Source organism: Zootoca vivipara, chromosome 7 (genome assembly GCF_965207765.1).
Source record: "Zootoca vivipara chromosome 7, rZooViv2.hap1.1, whole genome shotgun sequence".
In the NCBI taxonomy this organism is placed as follows: Eukaryota; Metazoa; Chordata; class Lepidosauria; order Squamata; family Lacertidae; genus Zootoca; species Zootoca vivipara.
The window spans coordinates 36902039-36916575 of record NC_142590.1 but is presented as its reverse complement, the minus strand read 5'-3'; the positions used below and the strand labels follow the sequence as shown (position 1 = coordinate 36916575).

At 42.7% G+C, this 14537-nt stretch overlaps 1 protein-coding gene across 2 annotated transcripts in view; it reads right to left on the bottom strand.

Annotated features, from left to right (window-relative positions):
* The window catches only part of OMA1 (OMA1 zinc metallopeptidase), a 36559-nt gene that overhangs the window by 8897 nt on the left and 13125 nt on the right, over positions 1-14537 (bottom strand). For both annotated transcript variants that reach the window (XM_035121377.3, XM_088673994.1), the window contains exons 3-8: positions 14261-14489; positions 13053-13226; positions 12309-12416; positions 11614-11742; positions 7820-7894; positions 4487-4636 (exon numbers count right to left, since the gene is read on the bottom strand). In XM_035121377.3, coding sequence (XP_034977268.2) covers positions 4487-4636; positions 7820-7894; positions 11614-11742; positions 12309-12416; positions 13053-13226; positions 14261-14489 — 865 coding nt within the window. The remainder of the gene's footprint in view (positions 1-4486; positions 4637-7819; positions 7895-11613; positions 11743-12308; positions 12417-13052; positions 13227-14260; positions 14490-14537) is intronic.

The following is a 14537-nucleotide window of genomic DNA, read 5'->3' as shown; positions in this document are numbered from 1 at the left end:
TTGTAGCAAAACCTCTAAGCAGTTTACAGTTAAAAACAAATAATTAAAAACTAGGGTAGACTTGCCTAAACAAAAATGTTTTAAACTCATGCTAAAAAAAATATAAGGCATCTGCCTAATATCAATGGCAACTGTTGGGTCACTTCTTGTGGGAGGAGTTGGTACTTCAGGAAGAGGTGCAGCCTGCACACCAGCTGAAGCTGGGCAAAGGCACTCCACTTGGATATCGAGGAGCTATGCCAGCTCCTGAACCCCCTGGGACTTCAGATGGAGTACAAAGCAGTCCATAGCAGGCTGCATTTCTATTCCAGAGTCAGCTTCTCTAATGATCATCTGAACTTCTTCATCGACAGCCTCCTTAGCATCAAATGCCTGACTCAACCCTTAGCATAATATACCAGACATGTTGTCAATCACCCTGAGAACCAACCTTGGATGAAAGCTAGTGTACACATTTTAATTATTATTCTTATTAATAACAATAACAAATGCCTAATCATAATTTCTGATGTCCTGAAGGGTTTGTAAGAATTGTAAGCTATACTGAGTGGTTTTGCACAAACACTAAGCCATACAGTGGCACCTTGGGTTACAAACGCTTCAGGTTACAAACGCTTCAGGTTACAAACTCTGCTAACCCAGAAATAGTACCGCAGGTTGAGAACTTTGCTTCAGGATGAGAACAGAAATCGTGCTGCGGTGGTGCCTCAGGTTAAGAACAGTTTCAGGTTAAGAACGGACCTCCGGAAAGAATTAAGTTCTTAACCAGAGGTACCACTATAGTTTGTTTGGCCTACCTACCGTGTTTCTCATATTTTAAGACATCCCTACAAAATAAGGCATGGCAGGATTTTCAAGACCTAGCGAAATATAGGGCGTACCCCGAAAATAAGACATGCTGGTATGGCAGGGCACACCATGCCATGTCCCAACCCAGCGGGACCCGGCAAAGGTCTGAGAGGGCGGCTCCGGGAAGCGAGGAAGGAGCAGGCAGCAGCCGACAGCAAGAACCTTCCGAGAGGGAAAACGGGACGACATGCCCAGGCGAGAGACAGGAGGAGGAAGAAGGCAGCGGCAGCGGCGGCAGCTGCAAGCAGGGACCCAGACAAGGAGGCAGCCGGGAGCGCGAGAGGGAGTGCAGCCGGAGCCGGAGGGCGAGGAGGAGCCTCTGGCGTGGGGAAGCCGGAGGGCGGGCAGACAGGCAGGCCGGGCGGCTGTGGCGGGGCAGAGGATCCGCCGGTGGGAGCTGGGAAGGAGGAGGAAGCGATGCGTGTTCCGGCTCGTGTACTGCAGCGCGGCGGCTCCGCCTGGCCTGGCTCCTCCTTCCCTGGTGCACACTGTGCTTGCGCTGTGCTGCTCTCCCACCGTCTCTTCCGGCTCAGCCAGAGCCGAGACAAGGACACGGGGAAGGAGGAGGAAGAGGAGGCGGGGTCTCGGCACCCATGGCAGCCTCCTCCGGATGGGAGCAGCACTACACGGCGGGGAGCCCACCCTTTGCCAGCTCGAGCTCCAAGCCGGCGGCGGGCTGCTGCCTTTGCTGGTTCCCGCTCAGTCTGGGCTCGGCAAAGCGCGCACTTTGCCAAGCCCCAACGGAGCGGGAGCCGGCAAAGGCAGCAGTGCGCGCTTTGCCAATCTCCAAGCCGGCGGCGGGACGCAGCAAGAGCTGCAGCGCGCACAGCTTGGAGCCCCAACCCGGCAGGACCCAGCAGCGTGCCCTGCTGAAGCGCCAACAAAGTGCGCAGCAGCCAGTTCCGGGCACCGAGCCACAGCAGGAAGAGGAGGTAATTTTTTAAAAAAATAAGACACCCCCAAAAATAAGCCACAGGCTTATTTTCTTGAGTAAAAATGAATATAAGACGTGTCTTATAATATGAGAAACACGGTATGGTTAGTTTGAACATTCAATCCAAATCATGGCATTATGTCCAAATCCATAAACTTTGCTTAACCATGGTTTGTTCAGCCACCCCACCCCAGACATTCATTAAGCAAGAGAGGCACAAGGCAAGCACAGCTGGAAAACAAAGCAAGTTCAGGGAGGGGAGGGGGTGGGAAGTCATGGTGTGTTTTCTCATCTGTGAGACAACCTATGATTTGTGGGACAAAGCCTGGTTAAAGCAAATCTATATGTAAGCATGCAACTTTATGGAATAAAACAAAACGAAGTATGTCTCCAAATAAAGCAGAGCAACCTTCAGTTTAACTAACTGTCAACGAACAAAACGCACAATATACATGCCATTTCTAAAGGAGAACAACATGCAAACCACAACTCTCTTCCTAAATCCAAGGACAACAAAAACGGTTAATGAACTTTCCCGATACTGCTGGCTAGGAGAGTGAGCCGAGCGAGAAGATCCTTCATGTCACACTTGTGATCCACTTACTATTCCTGTCACAGAAAAATTTGACTGAAGAGGAGACTGGAAGATAACCAATATAAATTATCTTCTTGCCCTCTAAGATTATGTCTGTACTGGCCAATTTGTGTATAAATTTGTTTCATTATATATCACCATTATTTTGCAGACTCTGCATCTAATATGTGTATTTGCAATTTGCACTCTATTTTCAGATTTGGTAGTTGTTCTCATTTAAAAAAAATAAGAAAACACTAAGCATGTCAACTGATGCCTTTCAAAACAGCATTATTTAGCAACATATAAAAAGGAGTACATAACTTGCTCTGTATAAATTGGTTTTCATCTCATCCCTAAACAGTAAACCAATTTCTGATGAGAAAAGTTGCTATTACAGATCAAACAGGACATAGCATACAAGGTTCATGAACTGTTTGCTGCAAAAGACTGGGGACCACAGCACTAATAAGTATTATTACTGCACCAGAAATTCGCGGGTATGGGCTCAAGCCAAGAGTACCATGAAATTAGAATGTGAAGAGAAAACATTACTCCTAAAATATTAAGGCCCCTCTAATTTCCCCCTTTTAAAATCAACCTATAGTTTAATGCAAACAGCTGTTTGCTTTGCTCTTTCCCAACTCCTGTTTCATTGAATTCAGACACATGGCTTGTTTTATTCGAACAAACTTCCTCCCAATGTTCCTTTGTTTGGGGAAATGGAGGGAAAAAACAGCTATGAGCTTCAGACATTATGACAAACGAGACTCTGGCTTGTTACATGGCAAGAATAGAGGAGGACTGAAGTTTGCACTTTATTAGCTGTGCGTGTTGTGATGCTCTGCATTAACCAATAGTTTCTGTTTAAATATGGTTTAACATTGCATGCAAACCAGTTATTATCTAGTGCCTGTGAGTTAGGGCCCAAGAGACAAGCAGTTGCACTTGAGCTCAAATCCTATGAAACGGCAGATTTGACAGAAGCTTAGAGGAACAGCTTGTTCATAATCGCCTGGACTAGCGTCCACTGCTAAAAATCCAAAAAGCATTGAGACTGAGGCCACATTAAAGCACTCCATTAAGATTACTTACGGACAAACTTGTGCTCTAATACTAGGTAACAGTTAGCCTGGACTAAGAGGTCTGGTTTCAAATCTCACCTTTGCCATAGGATTATGGCCCTAGACATGACTGAAATATGAATAATGACAGGATCATTTGAGGGCAAAGAGTACAAAGCAGTTTGCAAATGTATAAATGATAAATAGGAAATGGGAATAGGATAAGAGTTGCTGAAGAGAGAGAAGTTGCATGTTTGAGCCTATCTCATGTGATATCTTGAATGTTTGAAGCCTTCGTCTGATTTAATTTACAGTATTTTGGAAGGAGTATACTGAAAACTAGGTAAATCCATTATCGTCTTTGTAGTCTAAGGCTTCCTACTGCTGCTGAAATAGTATTGCATACACATTTACCTGGGACATGGGTGGTGCTGTGGTCTAAACCACTGAGCCTAGGGCTTGCTGATCAGACGGTCGGCGGTTCGAATCCCCATGACCGGGTGAGCTCCCGTTGTTTGGTCCCTGCTCCTGCCAACCTAGCAGTTTCTCTGTAGTGGCACCCGCCCTGTGGAACGCCCTCCCACCAGATGCTAAAGAGAAAAACAACTACCATACTTTTAGAGGACATCTCTAAAAGGACAGCCCTGTTTAGGGAAGCTTTTAATGTTTAATAAATTATTGTATTTTAATATTTCTGTTGGAAACTGCCCAGAGTGGCTGGGGAAACCCAGCCAGATGGGCGGGGTATAAATAATATATTATTATTATTTTTATTTTTATTATTATTATTATTATTATTAGTTCCTGCAAAAAAGCTGAAGGTATGCCGCAAGATAGATTTCAATAAATCTAAGCAATATGCACCAAGTACTTGTATTTGTACTTTGTCTTAGAAAATTGCGAGCAAAGAAAGCAACCCATAGTGACCATTAGATTTGGAGTGTGTGCGTGTGCGAATCAATCCTATATATACACCACCCTTGGTAACTCAAAGAAGGATGGGAAAGACATGTGAAAAATGATACTCAGTTTAAACACACCAAAAAAAAACCCAAACAACCTCACCTCTGGAATAATTCTGTCCAAATGCTCAGCTCGATTCTCATGGGAGGGGTGTGTAGAAAACCATTCTGGCACTCTTGGTTGCCCTGTAAGAGTCTCAGCGAGCTCCATTTTCTGCCAGAATACAGAACTTGCTCTTACATCCATACAAGCCTAGAAAGAAAGAGAAGGCGATATCTCAGAAACATACTGAACTGCAATCTTAAGATGCTTGCAAACATCACTGGCCGTTTCCACATTAAAAGCAGAGAAAAAGCATAGTTAGATAAGTAGGTTTCTCCACGTCTTCAATGCTCTGAAACTCTTGGGAGCAACAGGCATAGCCTTAACGAAATAAAATCAAGTTGTTAATATCTGGGCTGAGCAAAAAGTGCTTGGCAGGTGAGCTGGTTCAGATGCAACTCTGAATGACTCACCATGCATGAAACCTGAGACGATAATAGTCAGAGCTGGCAGCAGAAGAATACATTTTCTAGAAGGGAAATGTAAGTGACAAAGTATCATAAATGTTATGATATCAAGGGAAAACTGGTTAAAGAAGAAAACCATGGGAAAGAGAAAAAAGTAAAATAAATGAGCATTTATATCAAATGAAAGGCTGGACCTTGCTAATGGTAAGAAGAAGAAGAAGAAGAAGAAGAAGAAGAAGAAGAAGAAGAAGAAGAAGAAGAAGAAGAAGAAGAAGAGGAGGAGGAGGAGGAGGAGGAGGAGGAGTTTGGATTTGATATCCCACTTTATCACTACCCGAAGGAGTCTCAAAGCGGCTAACATTCTCTTTTCCCTTCCTCCCCCACAACAAACCCTCTGTGAGGTGAGTGAGGCTGAGAGACTTCAGAGAAGTGTGACTAGCCCAAAGTCACCCAGCAGCTGCATGTGGAGGAGCGGAGACATGAACCCAGTTCCCCAGATTACGAGTCTACCGCTCTTAACCACTACACCACACTGGCTCTCCTGGGTTATAAATTAAAATTAAAATTACAGAACTACTGGGTTATAATTTAGCATATGCTAAATGCTAAAGGAAGAGTAAAAGGAAGAACTGCTTAACATTACCCAACTAACACTGGGAAATTGTTTTTTAAAAAACCAAAACCAACCTATATTGATTTTTGATTTTTTAAAAAAAATAAAGGTATTGAAGACTGGAAGTCGAGTCATGAGAAAACCGCACAGTGCCTGCAAATGCAAACAACTCTTGAAACGGAACAGGTGGCATTTGTGCACATATGTCAATGCAAGAGGAGGAGATACCAATTATGCTAATAGAAGCAAAACCATCTGGGTTAAGTTCTTGACCTTTACAGGCAAAGAAGGATCTGCTGCAGAAAAATGGATGAAATGGAAACAGACTTATAAAGTGCTCGAGACAAATAAACACACCACGGAAGGAAAGAAGGGAAGAGCTTGTTTATAAATAAATAAATAAATTTGTATTTGGCTTGAAACCCGATACTTCTCTGAATTAACACACACAGAAAGAGAGAGTGTGTGTGTGTGTGTTGTTGTTGTTGTTGTTTTTAAGAGTTTTGGTTAACAATCAAAGCATTTGTAGCAGCACTGATTCCACAGATCTAGGTCTCTCTCCAGCAACCAGCACATTTACATGGTCCCAAGTTACATTTCTTTTCAAATATTTTTCTCAGTGGCATCACTTTTCCTATAAATATCTGATTAACCCTTTCCCTTGTTTTGGCTTAGTACTCAAATACCTTCCTAGGCTGGAATGGTCTGAAACCCACAACTCTCCCGGGCAATTAGAGGTCTTCCATAGCTGTGGTTAAGACGCCAGGTTAAAGATGTTCCAGGCATTTGGATAATAAATATTACTGTGTGCTGGGGAGATGTGCGCCCTTATCAGAGGCACCAGCTTCTCCAGGCGATTGAGGAGATGTTGTGCAACATCCTGACATCGTTCATGCACAACACAAAACACATGGGGGGGAGGAAGTGTCTCAGCCCCCAGGAGCCAGAGCCTATGGCCCTTGGTTAATAAAGCAGCTGCACTGTGATATCTCTTATAAGGGAGGAATTTGTTATTTATGTTTTATATTTCTTTGAAGATGGTGGTTTTAACCATTTGTTATATGAAGCTGCCCTTCGTTCCAGAATGGAGGAAAGCGAGGTGAAAAAGCAAACAAGCAAATAAATATGAACAAGGCAGTTTCCCTTCATCCAGTCATCCTTTTAAGTACAGTGGTGCCTCGACTTACGAATTTAATCCGTTCCGAAGGCACCTTTGTAGGTCGAAAAATTCGTCAGTCGAAAAACGCCATTGGAAACGCGATTTCCCATAGGAATGCATTGGAAATGGAAAAATTCATGAGTCGAAGCAACCCCATCTAAAAATTCGAAAAATCCCTATCTAAAACCACCGCGGTTTTTTCCCGGATGTCAAGACATTCGTAAGCGCGCAGCCATTACCCCCATTCGTAACTCGAAAAATTCAGTTGTCGAGTCGTTCGTAAGTCGAGGTACCACTGTACATGTTGAAGCATTAGCTGCTCCTTTGGGCATAAACGCTTCCTACTTTTCTGTATCCTCAAAGGCCAAATATAATTATAACAAACCAATAAGCATTGGCAATATCGTCAACCCTAGAAAGAAGCTTGGTGGATTTTCACCCAGAGGAATAAAAGATCTTGTGAACAGCACTGTTTGCAAAAATGCCTGTGAAAATAAGTGGTCCACTAACTTTGTTCCTCTCCCAGCAGTCAAGCTAGTAACTAGTTTGTGTGTGTTCTAATAATAAAAAAATTCTAATGATAATACTAACACTAGGTGGCAGTGGTGGTACAGTTATCCCATTCCTGTACATACGAAATGGTAATGTTTTTTTTGTATTTTGATGAGCCTCATACTGAAATCCCAAATTATTATTCATAATATCATTTTTATTAATCACATTCGAAGCAACCGTCTCATGGTGGTTTACACACAAGACAATCAAAAACATTTGAAAACACAAAAACAGCAAATACAAGACTAAAACCATACTTGGTACACCCTGACCATTAAAACATTGCTGACGAAGAATTGTCAAAACAGGGCCTTGTCCTGGGATTTTTTCACTGGAATTTATTTTTATTTGCCTATTATACTGGAATTGATTCCTATTTGAATTCTTCATTACATTAATAAAACCTTTTGAAGATTTACTTGAAATTCATCTTCCTCCTGGCCCGAGTTCTAAAACCCTAATACAGCAGATGGCAAGGGAAAGACCCGTTTATTTAAGGTGGTACAACTACACACAGAAAACCATTTGTGAAAAACACTGTCTACTTAAAATGAAGCAAAGGAACATTTTTCTATTCTGTTGCCAAAAACTATTATTACCTTAGCAGCAAAACAAAGCCCAATTTTGTCAGCTTCAGCTTCCAATGTCCTGCTATATGGCCTATTGAACAGCAACTAGAAGGGAAAGGAAAGAGACATCAGAACTTTGTTCTTGCCAGTTTCTGAAACCAAAGTAAGCATTTTCCTAACTTACATGCAACAAGCAGGCAAGTTTCAGCAGAAGCGTTCCCCCTCCTACTCTTTCTGCAAAGGGCTTAGAGAAGAAGCTGTAGAATGATGTGCATTTTTCCTGGGGAATTTAGGAAGCAGCTAAATCAGCAGTTGCATTAGCAGCCTGGCTGAGGACCTGCTGTGTTCTAGAGTTTGGTTCCAATAGAAGTCATGCATGCCAGTGATACTTCTTCACTTTTTTCTCTCTCTCTGGTCTATAGTAGACAGAATGATAGGATATCCTCCAGCGTTTTATAGATTGAAGTACCGGTAGTGGGTGCAGCTAAGCGGGGAGTATTTGCATGGCCTGGCGAATAATGACAAGAGGCCAGAGCTAACCACAGGTGAAAAAGGGAAACTAAAAATGCATGCAGCCAGATGGGTTTTGATAATAAAAGCAGTGAGGTATTCTGCAGACACATCAGATACAAGATAAAAAGACATCTATGTGCTTTATTGGGACGCAGGTGGCGCTGTCGGTTAAACCACAGAGCCTAGGGCTTGCTGATCAGAAGGTCGGCGATTTGAATCCCTGCAACAGGGTGAGCTCCCGTTGCTCGGTCCCAGCTCCTGCCAACCTAGCAGTTCGAAAGCACCTCAAAATGCAAGTTAACGGCGTTTCCATGTGCTGCTCTGGTTCGCCAGAAGCGGCTTTGTCATGCTGGCCACATGACCTGTACGCCGCCTCCCTCGGCCAATAACGCGGGATGAGCCCCGCAATCCCAGAGTCAGTCACGACTGGACCTAATGGTCAGGTGTCCCGTTACCTTTACCTTTTGTGTGCTTTATTGCATTTAGACCCTTTAGCTGTCAATAGTCCCATTTTACAGATGGTTAAAAAAAACACTGAGCCACCGAAATATGTGTGTTCACCTTTAAATCCATGGCAGAGGTCTTAAGGAAAAAGCACCTTGGAGCACATGCAGAGTGCTTTCCCCCTCATATTAAAGCTTTTCAATGCAAAACGTAATGCAAATATCGACGAGTTATAATACAGTGTAAACCAATGACTGGCGGTGACAGCGGAGCACAGAGATCAAAATCAGAGAGAGCGGTGATGAGGGCAGATGCTGACAACTTAGGATGACTGTAGAAAAGGCACTGTCTCGCCCCAAGGAAAGCCCTGCCCAGCTCCAATCTACCTGCCGCCCAGTTCCCAAAATGTCATGGGAAATTACCCACACATTGTAAGGCTTCACACTGCAATTATGACAGCAAAAAAAAACCTTGGATAGCAGGTTTCCCGTGCAGTAGCCCAACTGAAAGTAAATTGTGGATATGAAAGATGGACATGCCTTATTACAGCCTCAAGACTCTCCTCAGCTGTAATAGAATTTATTCAGTTCCCACGTTTGTTCCTTTTTTCTTTTTTTACAATCCTGATTTTTCCGCCTGATATTTGACAATACTGCCAAATTTCATTTTAACCCTACAGGTATGGGGAGCACATGGGGCCTGCAGAGGTGGATAGACTCCAACTCCCATCAGCCCCAGCCTGCATGCCTAGCAGTCAGGAACCATCTGCAGGGCCACAGGGCCCCCTGCCCTAGTTCTATAATAGAGCAAAGTCCGTGTGAATTGATACCGTATTTCCAACTGCATTTGAAATACCTCGTATTTTGCATGGACCACAGATTTCATAAACATACTCCCCTTCCAGAGTGTCTCGGTGACACTGACAATAGTGGGACCTTTTTAATTCAGTGATCTGAGGATGCAGTTTTTCAAACAAATCATGTATTAAACTTGGAAATAACACATTTTTACCAGTTGGTAAAAAAAACTACCTGGCCATACGATTATTCCAAGGCACTAACTATGTTATATTGTTATTTTGTAAACTGCCCTTATTTTTCACAACGAAAGGTGGTTTATGAACAGTACCAAATGAAATTTAAAAAAATTAATTTGAGAATGCAATCTTTTCAAAGAGGTACAGCAAAATGGTCTTGCTCAGTGCCTTGTGGGTCACCAGAAATCACATTTTATTATGCGACTTATTGACTTCCGGTTGTCTGAGTGATAATACAGTGGTACCTCGCAAGACGAATGCCTCGCGCAACTAAAAACTCGCTAGACGAAAGCGTCTAGCGATTCTTTGTTGCCTCGCAAGACGAAGCTTTCTATGGCCACGTCTCGCAAGACGTTTTTTTTTTGCCGCTTTTTTTTTTGCCGTCTGCCATTTGTTTCCGCAAGACAAAAATTTTCGTAAGACGGCACGACCCACGGAATGAATTATTTTCGTCTTGTGAGGTACCACTGTACAAAGTTACAACATTTACTTGAGAGGAGAATATGGAATATTGCTAGAGGGAGCAGCACCGTACCCAGCCCAGACAGCTGTGGAAACCAAGAAACAGCAATAATAAAATCACCACAATTCTGCAACCTCAGAAGTTTTCCTGGCACCTCCCTATTCAAAAAGAAAAGAGCTACCACCGGCATTTTACACTTCTGGAGCGTGAAGGGAAAGAAACTGCCAAATGTGACAGAGAGCGAAGAACTGGGTTTGGCAACTTGTGTACTATAAAGCAAGCCTGGTGCTGAAGTATCATTGATCATCCTGACAGGTTCTCTCAGCCATTTTAGGATAGGTTACTGAACTGCCTTTTCCTACATCTCTGGTTTTATTCCTGACTGGCAGGAAGTTCAAGTGTAATAAGAAACTTTGCAGGGAGAGCAGGACCATTTATTCTCTTCTCGGTTCCTGGTTAATGAGCCTTGTAGCACGGAGCAAAAGAAAAAGAAAGAAAGAAAGAAAGAAAGAAAGAAAGAAAGAAAGAAAGGCAAGTGGAAGGATCTCAGGGCATCCGAGGTTCTCGGATCACTTGGGGAGATCTGTGGATTTCACCCAAGAATGTTAAAATAGCACAATATTGGCTCAACAGATGTACGAAGAACAATATTGCATTTTAAATCGTTTTCCGGGTGATCAAGCTAACCTTTAGAAATGCAAAGGCCTAAAAGGAGAAGGAAGTTCTATTGCAAAACGCATGCCACCCTCCAGAGATGGAATATTGTGGGTGATGAATGCTACAGTAGAATTTGAATTATTGATTCTAGGTAAGTCTGCTCCACTCAGTAGTATGTCTAGGGCCAGCAGAATGAGTTTATAAGAAAAATGTTTACTGGCTCATAGCAGCGGCCAGGGAAATAACAAAGTACTTCCATTTCCTAGCATTCACTCCCAGCTCACAACAGTCTGAAGTTTACAAACTAGAAGGCAATGTATGTGTCTTTCATGAATCAATCCAATAGTGTTTTTTAAAAACAAACAAACCACACCTATGACAGTGTGCATAATACACCCACAAAGTGACCTACATTTGTTGCGACTTTGTCTTATTTTAAAAACAGTGAGATCAAGATCTGCTTCCCATGGGGGAAAGGCAAGCCAGGGCTTGTAATTAGCTACTCACCCAGGCTGAACTGCAGTTTCTTTCCGCTTCTTAGATCCAACACGCAAGCTGACTTAAGACCGTACGTTTACTGCTAGATCAGGTCCATAGTCTATTAAATGACGCACTGTGTCCTGTAACACAGAGACATCCCCATCTCCCCCCACAAAGAACACCCTGATGCAGGAGCTAGACGAATGCTCTGTAGAACGTTGATCAACTTACCTCTTGAAACCAAGATTGGAGCCAGTGGCCTACGATTGCTAAGCTGTCTCCAGGACAAACAGCCCAAATCATTATGAGAAGAATGAGGAGCACGAAATCCACAAAATGCATCAGGCTTGCCTTCTCTGCCTTAAAACAAGGGAAATTGTATTTTGAAACCACCTATTTATCTCCTAATCTTGCATATGGATATTTAAGGTTTCCTGTATGCAAAACGATGCACTGTCTACTGACCCTTTTTACAAAACGTGAAGACGCAGAAGTTGCTGTTACTTCTCCAACTTGGTTCTCCAGCTGTTGTTGGACCACAACTCCCATCACATCCTGCTAGCTAAGGATTATGGGAGTTGTAGTCCAACAACAGCTGGAGATCCAACTTTGAGAAACACTGTATGAAGCTACAATGCTGACAAAAGAAACACTGGATGCTGGATAGCACCAGCCCTGGGTAAGGAAGGCCTATAAAGAACTATTCAGTTGTACTACACACCCCTAACTTCTGACTGTGTCAGTTCAATTAACACCACAGGTCAGAATTTGGAGCAAAGCTTTCTAGCCCAAAGAGGCAGGCTGTGAGCATCGCTGGATAATTCCAGTCAAATATGGTGGTCTCAACATTGGTCAACTATGACTACAAGTATGTTTTTAGTTTCAGGGGGCTTTGGCAACATCACTATTTAAAACAGAATACATACCCCATGTCCCAGAACAGCATGAGCAAGTTCATGTCCCAAAATGAAAGACAGCTCATTGATATCTGACACAGCAGACAGCATACCAGTGAAAACAAACAGTTGTCCATTCTGCAGGCAAAGAGAGGAAAAATAATACTGCAAACAAATTGTTTCACAGAGTGGAAGTGGGGGGGGGGTGAACCCAGAGCTCGGCCAGAACAGCACCAACACAGCAGCAAAATTGGGGCGGGGGGTGAGAGACAGAATGGAGGAAAAAAAGAGAAGTTGTGCTTCTTCTTTATTCCTCCTTTTCTTCAGCACATTGGTCAGAAAAGGAGAGAAAATCAGCACGCAAATTTCAGGACATGTTTTCTCTCAACCCGTCAACCCGTGTATGTGGATTAGGGGAGGCTGGGTCCCAGAAGCTCCTCTTCTTCTCCAACACCTTTTCCCCCTCTCTACTGTGAAAGCAATAATGGCAGAGGAAGGACAGCGGTACCAAGTCAAGTCCAGTACTGTCCGCACTGACTGGCAGGGATCCAGATTTGGTGACATTCTCCGCCCCGCCTGCAGAAGCCAGAGATTGAATCTGGAAAAGGCAGGCAGATGTTCTGCCTCTGAGCTACGACCCCTCCACCCCCACCCTCACCACCAAGAGGGAGATGTGCAAAATCCTTTGGCCTCCCAAGGACAACAGGAATGCGCTGTCAGTAGCTTCTTTCCGAATTATTACATCTCACCTTTTGTGTTTGATTTTTTACTTACTGGAAGCACAACAGCATTAATGTCTGGCCCCTCCACCACATGGATAGTCCACTTGAACTCAGAGAGTCCTGGAAAATCCTTGTTGCTGTCAATCAGATGCAAAAAGACTTCTTTGACCTCCTGGTAACGGGGGTCTGTTTCAGGCAACATTCTGCTTTTAAATTCTTCGACCCACTAAAAGAAAAAAAGGGTGCAGCATACTGACCGATTCAAGCAAAGTAAAATTGCAGTTAAGAGGTACAATATGCATGAATATCCATGGAAGAGAGGTCAGTATAAATTTAAAATAACATATGACGCAATCTGATTCAGAGCAGGGAGGAGACTTACACCATACTATTAGGGCATGATGAATTTTTCAACTCCCAAATTCCCAAACCGAAGGGTGCTAAAAAGTTATAGAATGACTTGGGAATTCAAGAGATATTTTGGTTACATTAATCTAATTTTGTTTGGTAAGTAAAAATGTGTGTAAAATTGCATAGAAATAATTTAAAAATGGCTGCCAAGTACTTATATTTTAATATTATTCTTATTTACTTATATTATATGCATTTATTATTTTACCTGACACTTTCAGGAGGCAAAATTAAAATTATTTGGCTTTCCGAAAGCAGTTTATTTGCTTCTTAATCAAACATAGTATTAGCCAGCTAAATGTTGTCCAATCGCAAATATAACAGCAGATTTGAATCCCTCACACCCAAAAACATATTTTTAAGACCCCCCCCCTCATGGAAGAAATTTGCAAAAATTAAATTTCACCCCCTAAAATGACATGCCCTGCTGTACGATATCCATTTAGGGAATAAAATTTAATGATGTGCTTGAGCAAAATATTTAACTCAGGAAAGGTGACCTAATGACATGGAAAACATCAGCAATTATATATACATATATTATTTACTAACAAGCAATATTCATCTTCCTCATGTAACAAGCAGTAAAACATATATTCTCAATCCTTGCACTACCAATACTCCTTAAATGGAAGAAAAATTCCCTCAGCTACATGGGAAGGCCAGAAAACAGGATATATGCTTCATAGAAGTTCCCATCTTCCATCACCAGCATTGTGCATTAATAAGGGTCTCAAGTAGTAGAGCTGGAGACCCTGAACTGTTACTGTGAGTCATCTCAGTTACTGCTAAGTGGGGCAGGGGAATTATTATTATTATTATTATTTGCTTTTTTGAACAGCTACCCACCATGGCATACTCCATCTGGGACAATTCAGCAAAATGGTCTTTCCGAAACACCAGAAGCCGAGAACGTCCAGTGATTGGTGTCTCTTCCAAGTGAGTAAAATAAAACAGGATAAATACAACTCCTAAAGTACACAGGCCTAAGGCTATCTTCCATTTATTTCTTCTTGCGGCTTCTTTAAACAGCTCCTTCTTGTTTGGAGGAAGTGCCCTCCACCATTTTCTTATGCTCCTGCAAGGCACAAATACAGCAAAGTTCAAGGAAGCCAGAGCGAATTGC